We start from the raw sequence: 20,051 nt of genomic DNA on the forward strand, positions 1-20,051 counted from the left end.
GGAAAATTTACACCCTGCCGCCAGACTTACAAGCCCCCAGTGAAGCAACACATACCGAAAGATTTAAAGACCAAAATACATGTCTGCGTGCGCACCGACACTAGCAAGCCGCCGCTGACGCCCCCCTTACAGGCCCTTTCCTCGTTATTCATTGCAAACTAAAGGCTTTTTTAATAACATTTGTGGTAAAGAAGACTGAGTCTTCATTGATGGCCTAAAACCTGCGTATTTCCTGCAAGATGACCTGCCTACAGTTCGTCTCTCTAGGGCAGGGCGCCCTATTTCACATGTAAGAGTATGTCTTTTTTAGGGGGGAGCCATGTACTGCGCACGTTTCATATACGCTCACACACTGTAATGCTATTGCTTTCTTTGTCTCGCTCTCTCCCACAAATAGAAAAACCTGTTTAAGCCGGTCATTGCATGTTTGTTCCCGTGCAACATACAAACCTTCCGCTCTTTACGTAGGAGTATTTATTTTGGAAAAGCTGACTCTAGCTGAAAAAGCTTTTGCGAGGTGTAACTATCCTTCGCTAGTTAGCGGGCTGAGTAGCAGGGTAGGCTAGTCCCCCTTCCCCGCTCACACCAGCACGAGCGACTAACCGTCACCTTTTAATTCGGCCCAAAGCTAAAACCATTTCCATCCTTTTCCTTTTTTAGGTGTGAGTGCCCGTGAGGATATGAATTATGCTGGTTTGGCCAGGCACCAAAGGGCGCCGATGCAAACCTTTATGTCGGCTAAGGAGACTGATCATCACGGTTTCTGCCCCGTGTGTAGAGGTCACTCTTGCATACAGGATTCTCCTTGTGCTGAGTGTTGGGAATGGTCACCCTCCCAGGGGCTAAGATTTGGCAGGCGTGGAAGAAAAAGGCTAAGAGATATTCTTCCTCTTCGAGGTCCGCTTCTAAAGGAAAGAAACTTTACCGCCTTTCTCTGTCGGCTCAATCTCCCCATTCTGACTGCTCAGTCAGACCGACTGAGTCGACCGAGTACGACTGGAGCACATGTGATTCCGGGACAGCCTTGTGTTTCGAGGTATGGCTAACGGTATGTCTGATCATTTTTTGGTTGAAGGAAAATTAGTTGTAGCAAAAGTGTGGGGGATGTAAAAGAGAGGTAGTGAAGGTGGAAGATTTGATAAAACCAGAGGTAGAAAGTGAATATCCAGAAAGGTTGGATAAACTGGTAATTTAAAGGAGTGGAAGTTAGTAAAAGAAATTTTTTTTTGAGATTGCAGGTGATGTGTGTGGCAAGAAGATGGTTGGAGGTAGCATGAGGAAGGATAGTAAATGGTGGAATGAAGGAATGAAGATGAAAGTGGGAGGGAAAAAGATGCTGCAGAGTAACAGTGTAGAGAAGTATGAAAAAAAAAATAGAGAAAAATGTGGAAGTAAAATGTAAGATAGCCAAGGCAAAGAGGGCGGCTGACTGGGGATGGGGTCAGGGATTGGGTCTTTTATATGAAGAGAATAAGAAGTTTTGGAAAGAAGCGAAGAGAGTAAGGACGGGTGGTTTGAGAATTGAAGAGAAAGTGAAAGATGGAAATGAAAGGTTGGTAAAAGGAGAGGGGACAAGGAATAGGTGGGCAAAATATTTTGAAAGATTACTGAATGTTGTGGATAATTAGGGATGCAGATGCAATTGCTGTTGCAGGTGTTGAGGTGCCAGTGATGGGAGATGAGAATGAGAGAGAGAGAGAGATTACAAGAGAGGAAGTAAAGAGAGCACTAGATGAAACGAGAGTAGGAAAAGCACCTGGTATAGATGGTGGGAGGTCTGCAATGTCAAATGAAGGGGGTATGACTATACTTAATGGTTGTTGAGATGGTTTGATATATGTTTTATGTTGTCAATGGCACCCTTAGACTGGGTGTGTGCATGTTTTGTACCGCTATATAAAGGTAAGGGAGATGTGTGTGAGTGTTGTAATTCAAAGGGTATTAGTTTGTTGAGTGTGCTTGGAAAAGAGTATGGTAGAGTACTAATTAATAGGATTAATGATAAAACAGAAGATGCAATCTTAGAAGTACAGGGTGGTCTTAGAAAAGGTAGGGGATGTATGAATCAGATTTTTGAAATTAGGCAGATATGCGAGAAATATTTAGCAAAAGGTAAGGAGGTGTATGCTGAGTTTATGGATCTGAAGAAAGCATATGATAGAGTTGAGAGGGAAGCGATGTGGAATGTGATGAGGTTGTATGGAATTGGTGGAAGGTTGTTGCAAGCATTGAAGAGTTTCTTTATAGGAAGTAAAGCATGTTTTAGGATAGTAAATGAAGTGAGCGATTGGTTTCCAGTGGGAGTGGGGCTGAAACAATTATGTGTAATGTCGCCATGGTTGTTCAATTTGTTTGTTGAAGGAGTTGTGAGAGAGGCGAATGCTCGAGTGATTTAGCAGCTAGAGTGGATATATATGTGTTGAGGTGTTTTGACCATGTAGAGAGAATGGAAAGTGGCTGTCTGCTGAAGAAGGTGATGAATGCAAGAGTTGATGGGAGAAATATAGACCTGCAGACTGTTTTGAAAAACATGTTGGTTTAATTATACCTTCTCATAGAAAGCCAAAACCACCATTGTGGCTTGTTGCCAAGCCTAAAGGGAGCACTGGGATTTATTTTAAAATTTGCAAACTAATTCAGAAAAGGGTAGAAACCATTGCCCCAGGTGATATGCCTCACTTTGAAAAAAATAGCTTCCTCATCCGTGCCAAATCATGTGCATTATCGGTAATACTGTCTAACCTGAAGACAAGTAGTGATGATGATATGTTAGATGTCAGATCCCACCTAAATTTTAGTTACGGAAGAGGAGTAGTCTTCAATAAAGACCTGTATGAATTTACAGAAGAGGAAATATTGGCCATGTGTCCATTAACAGTGTAGAAAGTGCATAAGGTTCCTGGGACATCAATGATAATCCTTACTTTCCAGGATGCTGATGTGCCTTTCCACTTTGTAATTGAAAATTAAAGAATTAAAGTTCAAATTTTCAAACAGATGTCAGTACAATATTTCAATTGTTTCAAATTTGGACACCCTTCTAAAGTATGCAAAAATGAAAAAAAATGTGTAACATTTGTCCCAGATCTTATCATAGAGAATGTACACTTGAGGCTAGGTGTTTGAAACTCAAACCGTAAATCCACTGATAGGAGCTGTGAGCTTTATAAATTGGAATAAGCTGCCAATAACAAATCAAGTGTAGAACACATAAATGTGGGTCATGCCAAAAGACAACTGAATAAACCAAACGTCTATGCAAAAGGTATTAAAATCAAGAGAAAATATACCACAGGAGACATCAAGCCCACCTAGTACTACCAGTAGTTCCAAGAAAAGAAATACATCATCTAATGATAAAGTGTTGCATTACAAGGTAAGCATATTGCCTTCTGATGCTTTGCCACTGTGTATTAAAACTGGGGCATGGCCCATTTCTGTACAACCTTTGCCCCCCATCACCAACAATAGTACAAACCTCTCTCAGGCTATGTCCTTACCTGATTTAATGGATGTTCCACTTAAAACCAACTTTCCTGGTGCACCTGTAGTGGGGAGGGTGCAACAACCTGGTAGCTCACCACCTATTAATCGGAAAAGAGAGAGACCTTCATCTCTCTCACCCCCTTCCATAAGAAACATTAAAGTTATGACATCAAATAAATTTGATATTTTGTCTGTTGATGTTTCTGATCAACCGGAAGACAATTTGATCAATAGGACAAAAGACAAACATAAAACCCAATATATCAAGACCTTCTCTCAAGAAACCTCTGAGAAATAGTGTTAGACCAAAAATTACCAGTGGAAAGACTTCATCCAAGGTGTCTTCCAAAAATAAACCATAGTTTTTTCCTCTGTTTTGCAATGGAATTGTCAAGGTTTAAGGGCCAAATATGAAGAACTTAAGATCCTTATCCATGAGCACTCCCCTTTAATTGTATGTCTACAGTAGAGCAAGCTCGATGTTAATATTCCTAGTCTTCTCTAGTTATAGGACACCATATGATCAATGAGCAAAGAACCAAGGCGGAAGTTCTATATACATTCGTCGAGATGTTCCCCAAATATCTTTGTCTATCTGTACTCCTTTACAGGCAGTAGTTATACAAATTGATATAGGGAGAAAATACACAATTTGCTCTCATTATTTGCCTCCAAATGATAACATATCATATGATAATTTAGTAGAGGCGATTCAACAATTTCCTCAACCTTTTCTGTTATTGAGAGATTTGAATGGTAGACATCCTTTATGAGGCAATGATTTAGCAAACGCAAGGGGTAATATCATATCATCAGTTGTGGAGAATGAAGATGTAGGACTCCTTAATTCAGGAGAATGAATGAATGATTTAAAGTTTTCAGGCATCCTGACATCTAAGGTCATTGACGCCTCAGGAGAGCCCATGCACTTTCATATTCAGACAGGTACCTTGTCATGCATTGACCCATCAATCGCAAGCTCTAATTGCCTTTTCAATTTTGATTGGAGGACATTTGGTGACTGGCACACTAGTGACCATGCACCAGTCAATACAAGCACCAATAATGGTCCACCTTTACAGAGCTCACCATTATGGATTCTTGACAAGCAGACTGGGATAAATTTTGTGAGTTAAACGAAATTGAAAGGAATGCAGAACAGTTTGAAAGTGCTGATGATGCCTTAGACTTACTGAATGGAACTCTTCATACAGCAGGAGTCAATCCAATTCCCAAAACAACAGGGTTATTTAAACGGCGACCAATTCCCTGGTGGTCTTCAGAACTAATTGCCCTGCACAGAACTGCAAGAAGATCTGTTAACTCAAATGCGCAGATGCCGTACTGAGGAGAATTTAATAATATACAAGAAATGTAAAATACAGTTCTGCCGTGCAATGAAAGAAACTAGGCACCACTCTTGGGTATCTTTTGTTTCCTCAGTGAACAGTAGAACACCATCTGCTGTATGGAAGAAAGTAATCAGATAGCAGGCAAATTTACCACCAACCCACCACCAGTGTTGAAGGTGAATGGTCAGTATGTAACTGGAGCAACTGATGTTAGCAATGCCTTGGCCAATCATTTCTCCAATGTATCATGCAAGTGTGAAGCAGCTCCTGGTCACCAGTATAGAAGCATTGAAGAATGGAAAATGCTAAATTTTACAACAGAAAAAGAGGAATCTTACAATGCTCCTTTTGCTGAAAGGGAATTTTATTCTTCACTTACTCCTTGCAATGATACAGCCCCTGGACATGATGGAATTCCATATGCAATGATTAAACATGTATATGTTTATACCAAGTTATTCATTTTAAGCATTTTCAATAGAATATGGCATGATCATAGTTATCCTAGTGTTTGGGAACTAGCCATTATTTTAGTATTTTTATAACCTGGTAACGGGAAGTTTATAGCTGCAAACTATCAATCATTTGCATTGACATGTTTATGTAAGGTCATGAAAAAGATGGTCAATGCAAGACTGGTGTGATACCTGGAGAAGAAAGGTATTTTATCACTTATGCAGTTTGGATTTATAAAAATGCACTCAACAACTAATGTGTTGATATGACTTGAGTCCTCTATTTGTGAAGCCTTTGCTTCCAAACGGCACCATGTAACAATCTTTTTTTTTTTATCTTGAAAAAGCATATGATACTGCATGGAGACATGGCTTACTTAAAACCAATGAATTTGGGATTGAGAGGAGAGCTACCATTGTTCATTGAAGCATTGTTTCACATAGATTTTTTTCAAGTTAGAGTAGGTGAAACTCTGTCAGAGAGGAAATGTCAGGAAAAATTAGTTCCACAGGGTAGTGCACTAAGTGTAACCATATTTGCATTAGCCATTAATGGGATATTCTCTGTCATTCCCCACCCCAAGATATTTTTTCAACACTATTTGTAGATGATCTCTCCATATCATCTGCTGGAGCTAGAATGGCAATAGTTGAAAGAAAAATACAACTTTCAATTGACAAAACAATTCAGTTGGCTGATGTATCTGGATTTAAGTTTTCAAAAGGAAAAACTGTTATTATCCATTTCTGTCGTATTCGGAGAGTACATCCTGACCCAGATATATACATCAAAAGTCAACGGATCCCATGTGTAAGTGAAGCTAGAATTTTAGGATTAATATTTGATTGCAGGATTACATGGATTCCTCACTTGAAAGACTTGAAAGTAAAATGTCGGGCGACTCCAAATCTTTTAAAAATTTCGTCCCATACATCATGGGGGACAGACTGCAAATCTCTTTTAAAGTTATACAAAGCTTTAATTTTTTTCAAAAATTAGCTATTGGTGTGGAATATACTCCTCAGCCACCCCAAGCCAATTAAAAATTTCAGATTCTATATACAATACTGGTATGAGATTGGCCACAGGAGCATTTAGAACCTCTCCTATTCCAAGCCTCCTTGTTGAAGCTGGAGAATTACCTTTAGACCATTACCGAAAGTCTTCTATTGTTCGGTATTGGTTTAGGCAGCAAAGACTTCCTAATTCTTTAGTGTATCAGACTGCAAATCTTGTAAGACATTATAGATATTTTGAGTTGCACCCAAAAACTCCTCAACCTTATGGTTTTCAACGAAAATAATTAATAAACATTCTTGATATACCAAGAAATGGGGTTCTTTTTATGTAACGTGTTGCAGAACATAGGAAAACGACTTTTATAAATATTGATGGCTCCAATTCTAATGCTGGCATTGGATTTGGAGTATATAGTGATGCTTTTAATTGTATAGGTGCACTTCCTCTAGTCTCTTTTATATTTACTGCCAAACTATATGGCATACTAACCGCTATTGATAAAATAGCATCAAAAGGGGAGAGCAAATTTACCTTTTATTAGTGATGCAGGAAATGTCCTTCAAGCTTTAGAAGCTTTTAATTCCAAACCCTTTAGTTTTAAAGATTTTAGAGTGGCTTTTCATTATTGGCCCGAGAGGTATAACAGTTTGATTTTGTTGGGTTTTAGCATACGTAGGTGTGTCCGGGAATGAGAAGGCAGATTTCCTGGCAAAGAATGCTGCAGCTGAGTTGATATCAAGAAACTATCCCATCCTCTTAACTTTGCAACTTTTATTCACCTTTTAAAAATTTTGTGTCTAAAGTTCTGAACTTTATCTGAAGGCTACTGGTATAAAATCTCTAAAATGGGCCATAGAAGAAGTTGATTTTAAACGTTACAAAAAAACTTCCAATTTTGACCAAACTTGGTAGTCATGTTGAGTATGAGCCATGCATGACTCTATAACATTTTGATTAAAGTACATCAAAGTACAAGTACACACTAGTACTTTGAAATTAATATTTTTTTTTTTTTACAGAACATTAAGAGTTTGTTATAATAATTGGCAACAGCGTTGGGATATTCTAGATGGAAATAAGATGAGAGAAATAACGGATGCTATATCTCCTTAGAGGTATAGCATGATGCCCTGAAAGTGGGAAACTACTCTTCGGCATCTCCGCATTGGTCATACTCGGTTAACACACAAGTTTCTGATGACTGGGGAACACCAGCCATATTGCGATGACTGTTAGGTACCATTGACAGTGAATGTCGCATTTTTAGCACCTTAAGAAATGGATATCTGTTGGCAGCTCGAGGTAAGGAGGGCCGGTACATCCTTGCAAGATTCTTGGAAAGGATGTGTCCTACAGTGCTAGCTGTTTTCTAGATTTATTTCAGAAGCAGGTCCTCTGAAAGCTATTTACCTTTTATAAGGGCATCTTCACTTTTATTGTTTTAAATAGAATTTCCTTTTATTCTTTATTTATAACAGATGATATTGGCATCAATGACCTTAGATGTCAGGATGACCAAAAATTCTCAACCAATCAATCAATTACAAAAGTGACGGTTAGTCAGTAGTGTTGGTGTGAGCGGAGGTGGGGGGGGGTGTAGCCTACCTCGCTCCTTCCCTGCTGACTAGCAGTGGGTAGTTCACCTTCACAAAAAGCTTATCGGCTGGTTTCAGCTTTGTCGAAATAAATACTCCATAGTAAAGAGCTCCAGATTTGTATTGCTAGGAAAAATATAAAGGACTTAGAATTTTAGGTGGAATTCTGAACAACAAATATACTTCTAAGAAACATATTAGCTTTGTCTCTTCAACTGCACAACAAATTGGCTTATTGAGAAAGTCTTTTAAGATTTTCGGTGATCAGTCTATTCTGAAAAAGTGTTTTAATTCTTTCTTTCTACCTTGTTTCGAGTATTGTTCTCCTGTCTGGTCTTCAGCTGCCGATTTTCATCTTAATTTGTTGGAGGAACTTATTAAGATTTCTTATTCCTGATCTAGACATTAATCTCTGGCACCGTTGTCCAATTAGTTCGTTATATGTGTTGCATAAGATTTTTCATAATTTTGACCATCCTTTACATTCAGATCTTCCTTGACAGTACCAACCTGTTTGTAATACTATGTATGCAGTTAATCCTAATAGTCAGGCCTTCTACATCATGAGGCTCAATACTAGACATTATTCTAGAAGCTTTATTCCAGCTGTGTCCAAGTTGAGGAATGATCTTCCTAATCGAGTAGTTAAATAGGTAGAATTTCAAAAGTTTAAACTTGCAGCAAATGCTTTTATGGTGAACAAGCTGATGTAAGCTTCGTTTTATAGAATGTATATGAAAGACCTGTTTTAATGTTGTTAATGTTCTTAGAATATTTTATTTCGATTTTTTTTTTACTTTACATATAGTTTATTTCCTTATTTCCTTTCCTCACTGGGCTATTTTTCCCTGTTGGAGCCCTTGTGCTTATAGCATCCTGCTTTTCCAACTAGGGTTGTAGCTTAGCTAATAATAATAATAATAATAATAATAATAATGATAATTATAATAATAATGATAATAATAATAATAACATTGATGCCCCTCTGCAATGGCTCCAACTGGTTTATTCAGCTTCCCTGGACCTCCTGGGATCAAAGACCATTCCTAAGGACACCCTCGATGTCTCGGCAACTTAAATGGAGTATTGTGACTCGTTGGTCGTCCCTGCTGAATGTTTTCTGTGTGCAACCTCCTTTGACTATCTCCAGCACCTACTTCACATTGTAGGAATATTTACACCTTGCTGGCAGAGGTACAAACGCCAAGCAAAGCAACACATACCGAAAGATTTAAACACCGAAAAACATGTCTTTGTGTGCACCGACACTAGCAAGCCACCGCTGACACCCCCTTACACAGGCCCTTTCCTCATTATCCATCACAAACCAAAGGCTTTTTAAAGTACCATTCATGGCAGTGGAGACTGGGTCTTCATTAATTGTCTAAAACCTGCGTATCTCCTGCAAGATGGCCCGCCTACAGTTCGTCTCTCTAGGGTAGGGTACTCTATTTCACAGTGGGCGATAGTGGTCTCTCTTTGTTTCTCCACAGATCATGACTGGAACAGTTCCAGGGAAGTTACAGAACCTTCCAGATTTGGTTCCAAGGGGACTTCCGACCATCAAATCAGTGAGTCTCCCTAATTAAAAGACTCATGTTTGTATGGATAGAAAACAGATATAAATTACTTCAAGATTTTGTTATTCTAGTCAGAAAATTGTCATTTTATTTCAGAAAACTCCAATATTTTCCTCTTACCCTTTTCAATGATAGTCGTTCTCTGTTATTTCAGACTTCATCTCAAAGGAAATGATCATCCACCGCTTGTGACAAGATATCTGCAAAAGAGACAGGAGTGGGAAAAAGGAAGAAGAAGAAGAAGAGATACAGGACTGAGAAAAAGGAAGAAGAAGAATAAGAAAAAGAAGAGATACAGGAATGAGAAAAAGAAAGAAGGGTCTGTGTAGATTCATGTTGTAAGACTTTGATTTAAATGGAATAGGGAGTTTAGCATTAAATTTATCTTTGGACACTGTTGGAGTCATATTGAAGAGGATGTCATCTAGTGGTAGGGAGAGGATGCAGAACTCTGAATCATCAGAATTTCCAATAAAATGCGAAATGGAAGATTCCTTTCCGCACACTGCAGTTAAGTTGGAAAATGAAGATTTAATGAAGAGTCCTGGACTCTTTGATGATGACTCTCTTCTCATGGATCCAGACATGGAATTCAAAGCAGAGCCCGAATTTGAAGCAGAGCCAGAAATATTTGAGCCAAACGCAGGTGACGTAGAATATTCTTTCAGCTCAGATGCATCAGTCAGTGAGGAGGATTTACAAATCAGCAAAAGGGAAGTCAATAAAGAGGAGGAGGAGAGTGTAAAGACAGATGTGAAAGAGGAATGGGGTATACATTTGGGATCCAGTAGGAAAGAGGACAAAAGAAAGGGAAGAGGAAGAGGGAAAGAAGATTTACAGAATAAGGAGGAGCAGATCGAAAACAGTGGCTGTGAAAAACCTCTTTGTCAAGAAACTGATTCCAAAACTCACACTGATGTTGGTATGAGAGGGTCATTTGTGGGTGGGAATTATGAAAACCAATATATTGGAGTATTTAAACCCAACACTCACAAGCTAATTCACACTGGAGGCCAGTTCAGATGCCGAGAATGTGACAAAACATTTTCCAACGAAATTGATCGTAAAACACATTATGAAACTCACACTGGGAGGAGGTCATTCAATTGTAGTGAATGTGGCAGAGGATTTTTTCGGAAAAAGGATCTCATAATACATTTAAGAACACATACTGGGGAGACGCCATTTAAGTGTAGTGTCTGTGACAAAGAATTTTCCCAGAGACATCATCTCACAAAGCATCATAAAATTCACACTGGGGAGAAGCCCTTCAAGTGCGATGTCTGTGACAAAGCATTTTCTCAGAGACATCATCTCACAAAGCATCATAAAATTCACACTGGGGAGAAGCCATTCAAGTGTAATTTTTGTAACAAAGCATTTCCTCAGAGACATCATCTTACACAGCATCATATAATTCATACTGCAATCTGTGTGACAAAGCATTTACTCGGAGACCTCATCTCACACAGCATCATAGAATTCACACTGGGAAGCGGGAGACGTCATTTAAATGCAGTGTCTGTGACAAAGCATTTTCTCAGAAAAACTACCTCTCAGAGCATCATAGAATTCATACTGGGGAGAAGCCATTTAAGTGCAATTTCTGTAACAAAGCATTTTCTCAGAGGCATTATCTTACGCAGCATCATATGATTCATACTGGGGAGAAGCCATTTAAGTGCAGTTTTTGCGACAAAGCCTTTTCTCGGAGACATCATCTTACAGATCATGATAGAATTCATACTGGGGAGAAGCCATTTAATTGCAGTGTCTGTAATAAAGCTTTTAGCAGGAAAGCAAAAATGAAAAGGCATATGAAGATTTGTGCTGGAGACAATTTGTAAGGAATTGAGAAGTTGTGGTCTTTTGAAAAGTGGAGAATGCTGTTACAAATTTCCAAGACTATAGTTGTACTTTCTCTCTCTTGTTAGTTTAATTAACTGAAATTGAGTCTGCTCCCTTGAAAATGATTCTTTATGGGACATTTACAAACAAGTTGAATGGAATTTTGATCAAGCAAGAAAAACAAGTTCGACTGAATGAGATCTTCCGTGCTTCCTTGGTGATGTTCAGTTAATTTGTGATGTTGTCATCTCTTGTTAGCTAGTTATGCACCTCCTCGATGTACAGTATACAGCAAAACTGGTGATATCTGAATTCAGTGATTTTCGTTCAAAAGTCACTAACTGGCAACTGTCACATTCTTCGCATTTCTAATGAGTCTAGGTTCCCGGGACGAAGTATTTTGAAACTCCGCTCAATAAAAGATACAGTTCATTATGCATGATTTTAGAGAATATATGCTATTTTTTGTATCAAAATATCAGCTAAATCAATGTGAAAAATTAACCCAATAATCTTTAATTATGGTGAAAATGAAAAAAAGATAAATACTTAAGGGGACTGTCCACTATGTCCTGCATTTTTTTTTTATAATGATTCAAAATACATAATGAGTGAACTTGCAAAAGAATATGGCCAAAACATGTCGACGATCTCGACAATCTTGAAACAGAAAGAAGCCATTAAAGCAGTGAAACCTTTTAAGGGGATCACCATTATTTCAAAACGTCGTAGACCTGCCATAGAAGAGATGGAACGACTTCTGCTAATCTGGATCAAGGACAGAGAGATTGTTGGCGACACCATCACTGAAACTATCATCTGCGAGAAGGCGCACTCCATCTTCACTGACTTGAAGGAACGTAGAGAGTAGAGGTCCCCTTTTTTGTTTTTGTTTCATTTGTTGATGTCGGCTACCACCCAAAATTGGGGGAAGTGCCCTGGTATATATATATATATATATATATATATATATATATATATATATATATATGTGTGTGTGTGTGTGTGTGTATGTATATATAGTATCTTCATTATATAAAAATTTCAAGTCATTTGATCAAAAACTTTTTGATTTATTAGCAAAAATCACGATTTAAAAAATGTTAGGTACATTTTCCTCCTTTGATATGACACCAACTGTAATGAAAATCATACCATCAAAAATTCTTTATAAATCGAATAATTCTGCGTGACAGATTTTCGATTTTCCTTTTTCTTTTTTTTAACGATTTTTTCTTAATTTTCTTTGTCTAGACGTAAAATAATCATGAAAAAAGAGAAAAAGGAAAATCAAAATTCTGTTACACAAAATTGTGGGATTTTTATTCCTTTTCAATGATTTTTTCTCTCTAAAATTGAACAATAAGTAAGTGATAAAAATATACCTAAGTGTGAATAAATATGTTTTTGAGTTATGAGCTCCCAAAGATTTTCGATAAATTTTTGCTTTTTTCTATAAAAAATCAAGATCACATTATTATGATACCCTTATTTTGTACTTATTATTGTTTATTCCTACACGAAGGCTTGATAAACTATGTATTTAAACCCTAAGTTTACTAATACACTTGGGGTAAGGATGTCATGAGTTGCCAGTGGCCTCTTGTTGCCAGAGTTTTAGTTAGAATGTTCCAGCGTTGCAATCTTTTTCATGTTTCCCTCTCGTCTTGGTTATATTTTGTTGCTCTCTGCTTACTTTTTCTTCTTTCTTTGACCTTAGGTAACATTGGCCTTGCTATAAAGTTCACAAGAACGTTGTGAAAACACAATGTACATACGAACTGCAAGTAAACAAACACACGTACAACGTAACTTCGATACTTGTTTGGAAACTCTGGCTGGTTTACTCGAAGATTGTAGTTTGCGTTAGCCTACCCTCTACCAATGCCTTCCATCTCTCCCAGACGTAAGAAATTTCAAAACATAAGTGAAAAAATCGCTATATATATATATATATATATACACACACAGTGAAACCTCTACACACAAACGTATCTACATCCGAATTTTCCAACACCCGAAGTAAAATTCGAGCAATTTTTCGACTCTACACCCGAATTTTATTTCAACACACGAAGTAAGCAATTTTCGTCGTACCGGTTGAATCCAAATTTTTCGACACGTGAAGTACAATTCGAACACGTTCCTACTATGCACCCAAATTTTTTTTCGACACCCGAAGTAAACAATACCCGTACACGTAGATGGTACTCATAGCGCCGGATGTATTTTTTATTTCCGCCGATAGAAGGCAGCACTTCGACCTCGGAGGGACCCTCAATTAGCGTGGCTTGGGTCATTCCTCTTTTCTCATCAGCTTCGTGTGGTTGTGCCCTGTGCGTTCTGCTATTAACTGTGTTTTAATCGTGATTTTTTACGTTACTCCTTTTACAGTATTTTACGTAAATCATGGGTCCTAAAAGGCTTAGTTTCGAAAGTGGTAGTGGCAGTGGTGAGAAAAGGAAGAAGGAAATGCTTTCTTTAGAAGTAAAGCAAGGAATTATTGAAAAGCATGACTGAACTTGCAAAAGAATATGGCCAAAACATGTCGACGATCTCGACATTCTTGAAACAGAAAGAAGCCATTAAAGCAGTGAAACCTTCTAAGGGGATCACCATCATTTCAAAACATAGAAGAGATGGAACGACTTCTGCTAATCTGGATCAAGGACAGAGTGATTGTTGGCGACACCATCACCGAAACTATCATCTGCGAGAAGGCGCACGCCATCTTCACTGACTTGAAGGAGGCGAGCTGTGGGGATGATGCTAGGGAGAGTTTAACCGAACGTTCCTCAGACGATTTCAAGGCATCTCGTGGCTGGTTTGAAAAATTTAAGAAACAGTCCGGGATCCATTCAGTTGTTTGCCACGAAGAGGCTGCTAGTGCGAACACAAAGGCAGCAGCTGACTTTGTGAAGAAGTTTGAAAGGACCGTGCAGGAAGAAGGCTACGTAGAGCAGCAGGTGTTCAATTGTGATGAAACCGGGCTGTTTTGGAAGAAGATGCCCAGTCGAATCTACATCACCGCCGAAGAGAAGAAATCGGTTGACTCTTGCCCTATGTGCCAATGCTAGCGGGGACTTTAAAGTCAAGCCCTTATTGGTTTACCATTCGGAGAACCCTAGGGCCTTTAAGGCACTGAATGTGGATAAGGACCAGCTTCATGTTTTCTGGCGATCCAACTCGAAGGCCTTTGTCACTAGGCAGTTCTTTGTCCAACGGGTTAATCAAGTTTTCGGTCCTTCTGTGAAGAAGTATCTTCATAAGCAGAAATTGCCTTTAAAGTGCCTGCTATGCCTTGACAATGCACCCGCCCCCCCCCCCCCCCCCGACTCAAAGATGATATCTTCGAAGAATTTAAGTTCATAAAGGTGCTGTATCTTCCAACGAATACCACCTCTATCCTCCAGCCCATGGACCAGCAAGTCATCTCAAACTTCAAGAAGCTCTACACTAAGCACCTATTCAAGCAGTGCTTTAATGTCACGCAAAGCACAAACTTAACTTTGCGTGAATTTGGGAAAAGCCACTTTAACATCGTGCACTGCTTGAAGATCATAGATCAGACTTGGGTGGGATTAACTCGATGAACACTCAATTCTGCCTGGAAGAAGCTGTGGCCTGATGCAGTTTCTCCCAGAGATTTCAAAGGATTTAACCCCGAACCTGATACCGTGGTGGGTGCAGCGGAAGACGTAGAGGAAATCATCTCCCTTGGCAAGTCCATGGGTCTGGAGGTCGACGCAGCTGACATCACGGAACTCGTCGCCGAACATCACGACGAACTTACTACAGAGGAGTTCAAGGAACTCCATGCTATGTCTGAGCACATGAGTGATGACGAGGAAAGGATCGAGGAGGTAGAACATATGTTAGGTTCGGCGCAAATAAAAGAGGTGTTAGGAAAATATCAAGACGTGGTCGACTTCATCGACAAATACCATCCAAAAAAATTGCAGGTTTGTAGTGTAGTTGCGCAGTTCAATGATGTTTGCCTAACTCATTTTCGAAACATTCTGAAAAGCCGTACCAAGCAACTTTCTATCGATAGCTTCTGTAAAAAAACTACGAAGCGAACTTGTGATGAAGAGGAAGGAAGAGGTTAAAAGAAAACGGCAAAGAGTGAAGCGAAAGAAAGTGAAACAAAGAAAACGACAAAGATTGAAGAGAAAAAAATTCAATCAATTTCAAGTGTAGAGAGTGAAAGTGATTAAAATTAATCATCAAAAAAAAGAAAATGTAAAAAAAATATAAAATATAAAAATAAAAAAAAATAAATAAGCTAGGTTAGGTTAAAGTTCACTTAGTGTAAGTTAGAATAAGTTACGGTAGTGTACGTTTATCGTAGTCACCCTCTCTACCTCCTCGCCGCCCATCCGTCTCCTCTCTGCATAGCAAGACCGACACCTGCGCTGGACCTTCTAAGGTAAAGTGACGCTAAAAACCTGTTTCTTATTTATTATTTCTTTATAATAATTCTTTTTTACATGTCTATTATCTAGTTTAGTGTGCATTATTGTCATGTGTAATTATGTGTAGTAATTTATTAAGGAGTTATCATAGGTTTTTGGGCTCGACCACGGATTAATCCTATTTCAATGTATTCTTATGGGAAAATTCGTTTCTACATCCGAACATTTTCTACACCCGAAGTTGGTTGTGGAACGGATTAAATTCGTATGTAGAGGTACCACTTGTACATATATATATATATATATATATATATATATATATATATATATATATATATATATATATATATATGCAAAAATAAACATACAAAGACCATTTTGTCAAACTCAGTCATGCAGACAACGCAGTAAGGATGACGTCACCATTTAAAGACCGCTTTATCTTCATTATTTGTAAAAATAATCGGTTGAAACTTCTGGAGAGAATGTACGATATGTTTCTGCATGCATGGAAACAATAAAATGATTTTTTATTTTTTAAAGTTATGTCAAAAATCATAGTGGACGGAATCCTTAATGTGTCTGCCTTTTTAGCCACCATAGTTATGTATTTAACATAAAGAATGTATCGGAGATGTAGTTGTGGGCGGGGTCAAACTGGACACCAACTGGCAGTCACACGGTGGCACTCTCACAAGCAAGTCATGTGTCAAATATGGTTAGAAATACCCAACAGCTACAGGATAACTGTAACTCTAGTTAAGCTTATTTCACCAGATTCTCTATATAAAAAAAAATTATATAACTAATCTTCTTAACATCAACGAAACAACTGTTTCCAGATGCCTAAACATTACAAAGAAGGAGAAAAATTGAAAAGCCACCCTAGGAGGTGAGAGAACCCGCTGCTGCACAACCGCAGAAGATGAACACTTATAAAGTCAATAGCATAGGCCTAGACTCCAGAGCCATCCTATCATCATCATCATCACCATTATTATTATTATTATAATTATTATTATTATTATTATTATTATTATTGTTGTTTATTATTATTACTATTATTGAAATTATTATTATTATGAGGTGCCGGTGATGGGAGATGAGAATGAGAGAGAGATTACAAAAGAGGAAGTGAGGAGAGCACTAGATGAAACGAGAGTAGGAAAAGCATCTGGCATGGAGGGTGTGAGAGCTGAGATGTTGAAGGAAGTGGGTGTGACTGTACTTGAATGGTTGGTGAGATTGTTTAATATGTGTTTTGTGTTGTCAATGGTACCAGTAGATTGGGTTTGTACAGGTATTTTACCACTATATAAGGGTAAGGGAGATGTGCATGAGTGTTGTAATTCAAAGGGTATTAGTTTGTTGAGTGTGGTGGGATAAGTGTATGGTAGAGTAATGATTAATAGGATTAAGGATAAACAGAGAATGCAATCTTAGAAGTACAGGGTGGTTTTAGAAGAGATAGGGGATGTATGAATCAGATTTTTACAGTTAGGCAGATATGCGAGAAATATTTAGCAAAAGGTAAGGAGGTGTATGTTGCGTTTATGGATCTGGAGAAAGCGTATGATAGAGTTGATAGAGAAGCAATGTGGAATGTGATGAGGTTATATGGAGTTGGTGGAAGGTTGTTGCAAGCAGTGAAAAGTTTCTACAAAGGTAATAAAGCATGTGTTAGGATAGGAAATGAAGTGAGCGATTGGTTTCCAGTGAGAGTGGGACTGAGACAGGGATGTGTGATGTTGCCGTGGTTGTTTAATTTGTATGTTGATGGAGTGGTGAGAGAGGTGAATGCTCGAGTGCTTGGACGAGGATTGAAACTAGTAGACGAGAATGACCATGAATGGGAGGTAAATCAGTTATTGTTTGCAGATGATACTGTACTGGTTGCAGACACGGAAAAGAAGTTAATGTGGGTAAGAGTAAGGTTATGAGATGTACGAGAAGGGAGGGTGGTGCGAGGTTGAATGTCATGTTGAATGGAGAGTTGCTTGAGGAGGTGGATCAGTTTAAGTACTTGGGGTCTGTTGTTGCAGCAAATGGTGGAGTGGAAGCAGATGTACGTCAAAGAGTGAATGAAGGATGCAAAGTGTTGGGGTCAGTTGAGGGAGTAGTAAAAAATAGAGGGTTGGGCATGAATGTAAAGAGAGGTCCGTATGAGAAAGTGATTGTACCAACTGTGATGTATGGATCGGAGTTATGGGGAATGAAAGTGACGGAGAGACAGAAATTGAATGTGTTTGAGATGAAATGTCTAAGGAGTATGGCTGGTGTATCTTGAGTAGATAGGGTTAGGAACGAAGTAGTGAGGGTGAAAATGGGTGTAAGAAATGAGTTAGAAGCTAGAGTGGATATGAATGTGTTGAGGTGGTTTGGCCATATTGAGAGAATGGAAAATGGCTCTCTGCTAAAGAAGGTGATGAATGCTAGAGTTGATGGGAGAAGTACAAGTGGAAGGCCAAGGTTTGGGTGTATGGATGGAGTGAAGGAAGCTCTGGGTGATAGGAGGATAGATGTGGGAGAGGTAAGAGAGCGTGCTAGAAATAGGAATGAATGGCGAGCGATTGTGACGCAGTTCCGGTAGGCTCTGCTGCTTCCTCTGGTGCCTTGGAAGACCGCGGAGGTAGGAGCAGTAGGGGATTCAGCATTATGAAGCTTAATCTGTGGTGGTTAATGAGGGAGGGTGGGCTATGGCACCCCTTGCAGTACCAGCCGAACTCGGTTGAGTCCCTTGTCAGGCTGGGAGGAACGTAGAGAGGAGAGGTCCTCTTTTCTGTTTCATTTGTTTGATGTCGACTAACCCCCAAAATTGGGGAAAGTGCTTTGGTATATGTATGTACGTATGATTTAAGAAACGTTGTTATTGTATAGAATTAAAATCTGCACATAACACTTGTGGCTGAATATTTCTGAGCTGATTATAGTCTTCCGTTCGTAAAGTAAAAGTAAAATGATAGAAAGATAGAATTAATTGTATTCCTAATAGAGAAGATAACTCACCACCTTGCTCATTTATTTATTTATTTTTCCTCAAACTGAAGAAACCCATTTGAAGACTAGGATTATATAAGTAGCGTTGACTATAGTCTAAGTTATGACTTGTAATAATCTTTTGCAAGTTTTAAAATCACGATCCTAACTAACGTTTGTTTTATACACTAAACGAATTAAGCAAAAAATAAGTAATAACTTTGAAATCATACCCCAAATGCATAAATTGTTATTATTAGACTCTAGGGCTCTGCTTAAACTGTTCTCCATGTAGACACCCTCTTTCCCAGTTTGGATCCTTCTATTCAGACAGACAGTTCAAAGACTAGTCTCACTGATTCGCGGAGTCACGTTGACAAAGGGATTTGTGCTACAGTAACATATTTAATTTTTGGGCTCAAGCCATGACGTCCTGATGGAAGGTTCCTTTCGGTAGCTTCCTTGGGTATATTTAACTACAAGGATATTCCCAGAGAATTAAACCACAGATTATCACAGAATTCTTACTTCTGGTGCGAGTATCCTAAAGGTTTCCCTTTAAGACATCGTATATCAACAGGGGACGCATGTATTAACACGCCACATAGCTATCTGCACCCCATATAGAGTTAACACTTCGATATGGAAAGGTGGAGAATAACTGGGGAGCCGTTCCACAGTTACACTCGTCCGTGGCTACTTTTGGTACTCGAAACATAAACAAACGGGCGCCATTGCTAAATGACGTCACGTCCGTCCTCATCCTTCTGCTTGTAGCTACCTTGCTTAGACGGATTTCCCTTTGTGCGATTTTCATCGACTTGCATCGCCGTTATGTCTCTACCTTCAGCCTCGCCTTCTTCTGAAAAGTTGAGTACCAAGTCCCAGTATTGTTTAAATAAGCTCTGGCCGTAAAGTAACTTATACTTTTCGTAATATTTCGTGTTTTGTGGCGGAGCTGTGCTGCTACCGGACACGCCATTTTATGGCGTCGCTGTTCTCTTGCATGCCTTATTTAGCTAGTCAGAACAGCTTTTTCCGGCCTCTTAACTAATTGATATTGTTAGTTATTTAGTCTTCATAGCTAGGAACTTCATATATCGTGTTTTAACGCTCTATTATCTGGTCATCGTTCGACCCCATACTAGATCGCTAGCTTAGCCCCGAGGCTTGATTGCCTAGCACTTGTGTTCATGCATGATATATTCCAGTGATCCTAGGTTAAGTTATGAAGATAGTGGCATTATTCATCATACTGTTAACTGTGATGCAAGTGTTTTTCGCCTTCAGGGACCATATAGGGGACTGGTTTGATTGCGTACC

The 20,051-nt window shown here is 38.8% G+C and overlaps 2 protein-coding genes across 5 annotated transcripts in view; one reads left to right on the forward strand and one right to left on the reverse strand.

Moving 5' to 3' along the window:
- Positions 1–20,051, reverse strand: part of LOC137618630 (zinc finger protein 665-like) — a 235,402-nt gene that overhangs the window by 108,556 nt on the left and 106,795 nt on the right. The window lies entirely within an intron of this gene.
- LOC137618605 (zinc finger protein 519-like) lies at positions 9,907–11,336 on the forward strand. The gene is made up of 2 exons (XM_068348716.1): positions 9,907–10,849; positions 10,933–11,336. Exons 1-2 carry the CDS (start codon positions 9,907–9,909, stop codon positions 11,334–11,336), a joined length of 1,347 nt encoding a protein of 448 aa, XP_068204817.1.

Source organism: Palaemon carinicauda, chromosome 25 (assembly GCF_036898095.1).
Source record: "Palaemon carinicauda isolate YSFRI2023 chromosome 25, ASM3689809v2, whole genome shotgun sequence".
NCBI classification, from domain to species: Eukaryota; Metazoa; Arthropoda; class Malacostraca; order Decapoda; family Palaemonidae; genus Palaemon; species Palaemon carinicauda.

Bases quoted from the DNA above. Each gene is read 5' to 3' on its own strand.
- LOC137618605 (XM_068348716.1), top strand. From the start codon at position 9,907: ATGTCATCTAGTGGTAGGGAGAGGATGCAGAACTCTGAATCATCAGAA. The intron at 10,850-10,932 runs GTAATTTTTGTA...TGTGTGACAAAG, and splicing joins TGGGGAGAAGCCATTCAAGT to CATTTACTCGGAGACCTCAT.